This window comes from Drosophila obscura, unplaced genomic scaffold, assembly GCF_018151105.1.
Source record: "Drosophila obscura isolate BZ-5 IFL unplaced genomic scaffold, ASM1815110v1 contig_87, whole genome shotgun sequence".
NCBI lineage: Eukaryota > Metazoa > Arthropoda > Insecta > Diptera > Drosophilidae > Drosophila > Drosophila obscura.
The window spans coordinates 2,405,669-2,415,600 of NW_024542880.1; the positions used below are offsets into that span (position 1 = coordinate 2,405,669).

The following is a 9,932-nucleotide window of genomic DNA, read 5'->3' on the forward strand; positions in this document are numbered from 1 at the left end:
CTAGGTTAGTTGATAGTATGAAGTCTAGGAGTGACTCACCTCTATCGTTGATGTCGGAGCTTCCCCACATGTTGTGATGTGCGTTTGCGTCCGTACCAACGAGAAGTTGCTGGTCTTTCGGGCTGGCTTTCGCCACTAGATGCCTCAACTCTTCAGGTGGAGCTGGCCTGTCGTGTGCCATGTAGCAGGAGGCTACCATCAGGCGCCTTTCCTTACTTTCTAGCATCACCACGGTCAGATCGTCAGTGCTGTAATGAGACATAAGGTGGGCATTAATTCCCTTTCGTACGAGTACGGCGGTTCTGTTCCTGCATTGCCTGATGCAACCCATGGCTCCGGGACTACGGCTTTGTCGGCGAGCCCTTGCTCCATGGCAAAGAGGAGCTCCGACGACGCAATCTTACTCTTATGGAGGTTGAGCTGCAGCACACTCACCATGTGCGTCGAGCTCAACTCCGGTGGACGGGTTGACTACTACCGTCAGGTCACCGTCCTCCTCCTCCTCCGAGTATAGCGCAAGACTATAAGAGCTATGGCAACCAAATTTTGTTTCCAGACTCATGTGATATCACGATTTAAATAAAATGACAAAATCATATCTTTATGTGACCGTCATAAAACTGACCCTAGGAATAGTCTGCTGTTGAATATGTAGTAATTGTTTAATCATATATAAATATTACCTGTTTTCCTACCGAAATTATACTTAGAACTAATTAAACATACTGTAACGAACTGTTTCTGTCCGTCTGAATCAGCAAGGCTGGCTCAGCGGCCGACGGGTTCGTTGCAACAAATTTGTATGTTGCCTCACAGACAAGAGAGAATGCACGGGTGGGTTTAATTACTGGCTATGGGTGCTTTATTGGTATCTTATACTTAGTGGATTTTACGTTCTATATAACAATGCATCGTTTCTCTATTTCTATACGCACTCGCGCCGCCGGCCCCTCAGGCTCCTCGCTGGTGGTGTGGCTATGTGTCCGACCTTGCTCGCGCCTGATCTACACACACAACTCCGCACACACTGAGTCGCTTTTTATTGCCTTGGCGATGGCGGTACCTGTTGTCCCTCCTTTGGCACCTCGCAGACCTTGTTCCCTTTGCTGCGTCGTACTGCTGCCTGTTGGTTAGGTCACTTTGATCCTTCTTTAGACTCTTACGCTGACTCTCCTTGTCGTTGGTTCTACCGCACTCGCTTGTGCTCCTCTTATACCCTCGCTTCGACGCTGGCGTCCGCGCTTTTGCCTAGCAACAGCGGTAAATCCGTGCGCCGCTGGTTATTTTCCATCGGCCTCTTCGCTTGTTTCCATCACGTTCTTAACGGGACCGGGCTGGTGGCGTTATCTCATGTCCATACATGGTCATGCGCTGGACCACTGCCGGCCCGCTCCCGCCGTTCCTAGCCTGACGTGAGCGCCGCTTCTTGCGTGCTCCTCCATTCCCGACTCTCTCCAAGGGATCGTACCGGAGGCATGATCTCATGCCCATATATGGTCATGCGCTGGCCCCCTGCCACTCTAACGGGACCCGGCTCCCGGCCGGCTTTCCCTCTCTTGTGAATTTGCCCTTACTTGGTCCCCTTGTGAGGAAACTCCATTCCTCACAATACCTAAGATCCTAAGTAAGCAACTTTACTCATAGAAAGTGTAAACCTCGCATTTTACCACATAAAATCAGTACGAAAGAAAACTCTGACGTATTCACATCTCTTAAGCCCAATTTGTTCAAGTACCGACATTTTTGCGGCGACATTTTGTTATTGGTACATGAACCGGTGGCATACACATTTATATTTCAGCATACGATTGTCATATTGACAATCACCAGAACCAAGTGAATCTACATCAACAGATTCATTTGATTCGTACACACTGCTACAAGTGAATTTTAAAATTTGGCCGCGCCCATTAACGCCCCCGCAAAGAACAAAAATCTGTGGCAGCCACAATTTTGAAGATACGAGAAAAGTAAAATGCAATATCGTAAAGAATGACCAAATCTACCAAATTGCCGAATCTAAATCAGATCGGATCATTATTATAGCGAGAATAAATACATTTTTTTCATTTGCTTACCCCACCTCCTCCGGCTCTGACTCTACTCATTCTCTTTCTCGCTCGTAAACTTGACCTCGTTCAGTGCGCGAGCAACCCCTAGCGGAGGAGATGTAGAATCTAAATGGTACATCTAGAATCTACATGTTAGATGTAGAATATACATTGTACATGTAGATAGGTTAGGTTAGGTTGAGGCGGATGTCGGGATTGTCAGAGAACCGACACACCTAGGCCGGTTTCGGCCCATTGTGATACCGCATATATCGTTCCTTTCTCCCTCGTGAGACCCTATGTTATCCATTATCCCATCCGGATGCCCTTATGAAGCCTGCGATCCGTCTGGGACTGATTGTAGACATGTCCGAAATGTCAATTAGAAAAGGAGCGCCCAAGTATTGAAGTCTCCTTCTACTGAGAGCCGGACAGGAGCAGAACAGGTGTTCCACAGTCTCCTCCTCGTCCTCATCTCTACAGCTTCGACAGAAGTCGTTATATGGGGCGCCCAGCCTGTTTGCATGTGTGCCTATTAGCCAGTGTCCCGTAAGGGAGCGTATGACTGAGCTGCACCTACTCCTACTGAGTTTGCAAAGCTCATCGGTGCGCTTCCTAATAATGTTAGGCCATGTTAGCCGAGTTATGCGACATAGTGGCACAGTTTGCCATCTGTCATTTATCAATCGCTTAAAATGTTCTTTTAGCTAGGGCCCTCCCCCGGTTGTTGCGCCCGCCGCTCTGCCGCGGTCGCCATAGGAACCGATGTTCCCGTACCGGCTGTGACCTCGCGTTTGCGCGCTGGCTGCCTTTAAGTGGTGCCGAGTGGCAAAGGTTAGGTTAGGTTAGGTTAGGTCGGCTGCGGGCCCCCCCCCTAGCCGGCTTCGCGTTGTGACCTCCGCCCCCCCGTGGCCTAGTTATCCGTCCCACCGGTCCTAACCCCGGGACATGCGCATTAGGAACCCTCCCCTCCCGACGGTCCCCCCCCCACCCAGCCCGCACGAGGGGCACCCACCTGACTGGGTCCTACCATCCCGTAAGGGGCAGCCTGACCCCCCTGAGTTACCACGGTGCCCCAATAAGTAGCCGTGCCAGTTACTAGTGGCCTGTCACCATTATAGTCCTAAAGCTTTTATTTGGTCCTCTAACCCCTATGGGGGTTGCCCCTCCCCTCTAGTTCCCAAGCCGGTGGCCCGCCCATATTAGGCTGTGCGACTGATAAGCCACCTGAGGTGCGCGTCCCGGTAGCGCGTTGACTAGCTTTGCCAGCTGGCTAACAATAATATGGTTGCCCAGCTACCAAGACGCCAAAGCTCTGATCGCTAGCCCGCTGACCGTGTTCGGGCCTAAGGGTGTCTTAGAGCTGTGGAATCCCCACCGTTTCACTCCACATAAAGTTCGAATGGTTCCCGGCTGGGTGCCCCAAGCCAGTTGTGGGGGATGATTGTTTCGAGTACCCAACGTAGCCTTGTGGTTCCATTTAGGTGTCGCTCCGGTGTACCCCTGGCCCCTTCCCCCCCCTACCAGGTCACCTGGGTATCCTTAGCGCATCCGTTGGTGTTGTGCTCGACTCCACTGATGATAGGGCTGCGTACGCTGCACCTCCAGTTGTTTAGTGATGTTCCCCTTCGATGGGCAGGCCACCCACTGCGACTCCGTAGAGCGTATTGGTCTTATATTGAGGTAAATCCATTGGACTATTCTTGGGTTCATCCCCATTTTAGCCCATGGCCCTTGAGTGTAGAGGGCTATCGTAGCCTTCTTCACTCTCTTGTGTATTCCAGCTAGCTTTTGCAATTACCAACCCTAAGTAATGGCACTGTCGCTAAGGAGGCCTGCATCCGTTTAGTATTGGGGGGTTGGGAGGGATTTTGTATTTGGTTGTAAACAACACAAGTTCCGTTTTAGGGGTTACTCCCAGTCACGACTGCCATCTACAGTCGCGCGAGTATGGTCTTAGTCCAAGTGTTTGAGGGATTTCCCGAGAAGTATGGCAACGTCGTCCGCGTATGCCCACCTTCAGCCCCCCCTCCAGGTCACCAAATTTGTTGCTGTATGTTCCATAAAGGGAGACACCCCTTGGGGGTCCTCTGTTGACATACTTGACTGAGTGGACATCCCATTGATGTGTACTGTCCTATGTGAACAATTGATCTTGCTCACCAAATGGTCACTCCAGGTAGTCAGGGCCTCTGTGTGGCTCCTGGTATGAGTTGTTAAAAGCTCCCTCAATGTCTAGGAAAGTGTTAGTATTCTTTGACGTGTAGGTTTCTCTACCGTTTGGAGTGCCGTTTCGTGGGGACTTTTGCTTATGTATCCCAGTTGGCTTTCCTGGTTAATAAGTTAGTGGGTAGGTGCTTTCGAGCGATAGGTTGTCTGATGTACCTGTGGTGGAGGGATGGTCTTAGGACCCCTTTTCATTATGTTGACAGTTTGTGAGACAATAAGTGAGGTATAACCTCTTGGGTTTTATGATAAAAGTGGGTATTACCATTACCAATAATTAGGTTGGAGTTAGGATGAAGCTGAAAAGTGACTCACCCGCTTTATCGACTCCCCCATGGGTGTGGTGACGTTGGCATCGCAGCCTATTAATAGGCTTGTATCCGACCTTCACTGTCGCTGGCTATGGAACGAGGTCACTGGGAGGTCGCTTCCTCGTGAGCCTGTAGGACACACCAGGTCAGGCGTGTCCTGTACTCTAGGCTAGCCGCCTGTTGTCCCTTGCTAAAATTGTGGAGCTAAAGTATTTAGGTGCTTTCTGCTAGTATAGGTTTAATTTTGTTGGGCTACAATCAGCTTGTAGTCCTCGTCGCTACCACAGACCCTCCTCCTACCACCCAGGGCTCTGGATTAGATATGTCCCCCGCTTGGCTAAGATATTATGGAGCGGATGCTCTTTAATAGTGGAGATTTATCTGCAGAAGCCTCAGAGACTTCATTAGAGTCATTCTCCACCACTGTTATATCGGCGTCAGAGTCGTTGAGGATCTCGTCCCGACACAGCGCCTCAAAATCGAGCATCAGCTCCGTCTCCGAGGAGTAGCTCTCCAGGGCCGGCTCCGGGTCTACTTCGGGTGCCTCGATCTCTGAGGCAACGTCCTGCTCAACTGGGTTGTTGACAGAACGCGCCTCGGCCGCTGCATCCGACTTGTAGACCTTCATGGTCACCGAACTGAACTCGAAGTTGAGCTCTCCCTTAGTTGCCTCGATCGGGGCTAGCGATTCCTTATTTAGGACTACCACTGCCTGATTTGTGGGGCCCTTTGATGCCTTCACTTTGACCACCTTCCAGTCTGAGGTTGGCAGTGTAGGGTTGCATCTCTGCAACATCGTGAGGATCCGCTCGGGCTCCTTAAAAGTGGCCGGCACCCATATACGGGCCCTTGGTCTGCTGGACACCTCGCTCCAGTCCACAGCGACGAGCTTCGCCCCAGCGTAGACCTCTCCGATTTGCGCCACCGCAGCTTTGTATAGCTTCACGGAGCGCTCATCTTTGCAGGCTACCACTTTAATGCTCCCCTGGAACCATCCCATGTCTTTGCAGACTGGGGGTGGCCCGGGATCCTTCTCGAGAAGTTCGAAGCAGCGGTCGGCCAGTGCCGCTTCCACCCACTTCTATTGGCTTCTGGGTATTTTCCCCTCCGCGCTGCCTTTGTCGAGAACGCCTATCAGCGTCCTCTCATTGGCAATCTGCGCGAAGGATACGTTTGGTATCACCCTGGAGCGCTTCGCGGCAGGTCCGGGCGTCTCTTGAGAGCGCTGCCTCTTCGGTTGTGCGGCCACCTTCTGTGGCTCCACACTGAAGTTGGGCAACACCACCGAGGCCCATTCCACTTTTTTCAGCCAGTCTGCTGTTGGACTGACTTCCTGGCTGGCGTTCTGCCGACTTTTGTCCGGCATAGCTATTTCCTGGTTTGGACACTGGTTGATGGTAAGCCATCACCCGCCGCTTCACCGGAAGGTTGAGCAGCCGCAATATTGCTTAGCTGCCCTACCATGGTATCAGTTTTGGGTGTTGGCTTTCCACCCATCCCAGGTTTGGGATGGGACCCACCCGGATTCATACCCGCGTCCTTCACCGTGCAGGTCTTTCCTGCGTCTGAGCGGATCGGGCCAGGCCTTTGGGCCGCTGCCTTCTCCCGCTTGGGATTTCTCCCTGCAGGCATTTGGGGAGTGCCTCTCTCGTTTTTGTTTTTGTTGTTGTTTATATTTTCGTATTTTTCCATATAGTTCCCACGAGCTGCAGAGCTCTGCGTTACCCGGGTAGGGAATAGGAAAAATTAGGACAGGGGGCTGCCAAGTCCCTGAGCTCTCCGTTCACGACTGGGCTAGTTTTCTACTGGGCCCCCAGCCAGGCTGACTCTTGGCACGGGTCGAGTGACACCTTAGTCCGGCCCGGTGTGAGGTGAGTGTTGGGGCTGGGATGTGGGTAGGTATTGTGTAGGGATGGGATTGTGTGAGCTACTTAATGAGAGGCGGCACCACAAGCGCATCGTCAGTGTTGCTGCGTCGCGAACACCCGCTGGCTGTCCGGGACTGCTTATTTCGGTACTCTCCCTCAGAGCCAACTTAATTGCTACTCTTTGGGATGCCCGCTTATTCGCAGCTGACCTACCCACTATGGTAGGCCGTTCGCTATCCGCAACCTGCGACCCGTCCGGTGGCCTCAGCTAGGCCCCCTCTGAGCCACCTCAAAGCCCAATAGGATCATCGGATACATGTAGATAGCAGATGAAGCAAAAAAATGTAAAGTGTACATTTTTTTAAATTCTACATAAATTATAAGCTCAAAAATGTATTTGGTCCAAAAGCGTGTGAACGCCTTTTTAATTTCATTTCTCCTCAACGCGTGCACCAAATTGCATGCGGTTTTTTTAAATGTGGCATTGTTTCTATGAAAACGGTTTTACTTTTCTATAAATAGGTTCCTCAAAAATTAAAAATTAATAAAAAAAAAATCCCAAATTTGGTCTAAAAATGTGTGTTTGAACGTCTATTTATAGCCTTTTTACACTGGGCACGTCTGCTATCGATATCGGAATAGACGCAGAAAATGCGTTTACATTGGCAGTCGTGCGTCTTGAATTTTATTTGGGTGTTTCAGACCTTCATTTCAGTAGAGTTTGTGGGAGTTCTTCATTATGTTATGAAAACCATCGAAGTTCGTCTCCAGCAGTGTCTTAATGGCATCAAGGGGTCACAAAAATGTCGTATGATAATAATACAATCAGTTTCAAATATTTTATTTAATGATTTTATGTATAGTTTTACCTTTTTGCAGAACCATAAATTTTTAGTGCCAAAATTTGATTTTTGAACTACAAGTTTTTGTTGTTCTTAGTGGTGATGGTTGCGCTGATAGGCAGAAAAGTGCAAAAATGTGCTGTTAAGCGCAAAAGCAATCGAATATATCGAATAGACGCACATGAATCTGAGACCGACGCAATTTTTTGACACCACCAGGGCCCTATGATTAACCTATGTAAAAAAAACTGCGTCACCGGCATGACGCAAAGAACCATGACGCAGCCCCAATGTAAGCAGCCTATTTCTCAACCGTAGTGTAAACAGGCTATTTATTAAATTCATGTCAATGAATCTATGAGTCATCTATTTATTTCATTTTGCAAATAAGTTTCGTTTTATTGTCTAAAAAGCAGTTCACTCCGTTTTATTCGGCGAGGAATTTGTTGCCGATTTGAAAACGGAATTTTTTTCGTTTTCCGAATGTGGGAGCGCATAAGTTTCCGTTCTGATATGTAAAGGCTTGTCTCCAGCACCTCGATAAATTCCTGGCAGGAATTTGCTATATATTCCGGGTGTGGAACATAACTAAAACAGGTTTTATGAATCAGCTGTTCTGTAATCAGTGTCTTATAACTGACAATTCAACTAAAAAATTAAAATTAAAAAATTAAAATTAAAAATGAAAAAAAATGCACTCAGACGATGAAGTGATTGTGTTGGTGGCGGCATATGTATATAGTTGCATATATCTCTTTTTGTGTTTGCGCACAGTTTTGCCTCCAACTCTCACTTTTCACTTCAGAAATAAAAGTAGAACATATGTATATTCCTGAGCTGTGCATCAGCTGTTCTCGCAGTCTACACACGGTCCCGATAGGCAACTGTTGGATACACACGTGAAAAAGAAGTAAACGAAAAATTCCTGCCGCGGGTTTTTTTATATTAAGTTTGACATGCATTTTTCGATTCCGCGGTGCTGGATACTATGCCTAAATCAGAAATTTATTTGAACATGTAAACCGGAGCCTGCCTGTATGTAATATAGTATTTATATAGTATAGTATAGTATAGTATAGTATAGTATAGTATAGTATAGTATAGTATAGTATAGTATAGTATAGTATAGTATAGTATAGTATAGTATAGTATAGTATAGTATAGTATAGTATAGTATAGTATAGTATAGTATAGTATAGTAAAAAGATTAGACGCTGGTAAGTATTCGAGGATAGTTCCGTTTCTATTGTTCCAAGTTATAAGCTTTTTTTATTTACGATACTTCTGAAAAAATGTATCGATATTCAATGGACTAAATTGTCATCAATTTTCTTGCATCTCCCGAGTTGGTTTCTGAAACTTATTACATAAATAGGTATTTCGATACATTTTCTAAAATTCACTACTTAAATTCTTTGTTTTCAGGACTAGTAGTAAACAAAAATGTTACGTCCATCTATTTTATCCAAAACCATACCCAAGTGTCTGCAAATAGCATGTCACAATTCGAATGCGCTATCTGTAGTGCCTCAATTGAATGGTTTTTTGGTTCGTCGACAACAAACTCTGCCAGTTGTGGACTCGTCTCAAGCATTAGAAAAAAAAGGCTACTCGCCGTTTGGCACTAAGCAAACTTCTGTGGCCGAGTGGTCATTAGCAAGACTCGATGATCTGTTAAATTGGGGTCGTAAAGGATCAATATGGCCATTGACATTTGGTTTAGCGTGCTGTGCTGTAGAAATGATGCACATCGCCGCACCACGCTATGATATGGATCGTTACGGAGTGGTATTTCGAGCATCACCGCGCCAAGCAGACGTAATTATTGTAGCTGGTACATTGACCAACAAAATGGCACCGGCATTGCGTAAAGTCTATGATCAAATGCCTGAGCCACGGTGGGTTATTTCTATGGGAAGCTGTGCCAACGGCGGCGGTTATTATCACTATTCGTACTCTGTGGTTCGAGGCTGCGACCGAATAATACCTGTCGATATTTATGTCCCAGGCTGTCCGCCTACCGCAGAGGCTCTGATGTACGGTGTCTTACAGTTGCAGAAAAAAGTAAAACGCATGAAGACTCTTCAGATGTGGTACAGAAAATAAATCAAATCTGAAAATGATTATTTAAATTAAAAATGCCATGAATATTAAATACGATGAAGATAACATATTATATGTATTCAATTTAGGAGAAACATTTTCTTGTTCAAGATCAGATTTGTTTTTCATGTACAGTTTTTGCATATTTGGGACATGTACATATGCACATCGTTAAAATGTGTAATTGGATAATCTGAAAAAATAAATGCTTGGCTCAGTGGTTCTATATTTGTTTAAAGAATCTGATGGGCTTAGACCAGTGGTAGGCACGCACACACTCACATGCAGGCAAAACGGAACATTGTATTGGTACCAACCACTATAATACAGGTGTACGTGAGTGGCAGCGCCTCTTCCTATAGCCATAAGATAGGCCGTGCCAGGCCCTGGTTTAGATCGGACAGAAACGCATCCCTCAACCGATCTCGGGGCGCTGATAAATTTTAAACTAATATTCGAGGAAAATTAGAACTGAACACAAGATCTAAACATGCATTCAAAATTACAAATAATAATATTAATTACGGGAAA

At 47.0% G+C, this 9,932-nt stretch overlaps 1 protein-coding gene across 1 annotated transcript; it reads left to right on the top strand.

Annotated features, from left to right (window-relative positions):
- Positions 1 to 8,571: 8,571 nt before the first annotated feature.
- LOC111078096 (NADH-quinone oxidoreductase subunit B 2) lies at positions 8,572 to 9,621 on the top strand. Its single transcript, XM_022372628.2, has 2 exons — positions 8,572 to 8,673; positions 8,724 to 9,621. The coding sequence occupies exon 2, from the start codon at positions 8,742 to 8,744 to the stop codon at positions 9,402 to 9,404; it is 663 nt and encodes a 220-aa protein (XP_022228320.1). The 5' UTR covers positions 8,572 to 8,673; positions 8,724 to 8,741; the 3' UTR covers positions 9,405 to 9,621.
- The last annotated feature ends 311 nt before the right edge of the window (positions 9,622 to 9,932 follow it).

Coding starts and splice junctions, on each gene's coding strand:
- LOC111078096 (XM_022372628.2), top strand. CDS start 8,742: ATGTTACGTCCATCTATTTTATCCAAAACCATACCCAAGTGTCTGCAA.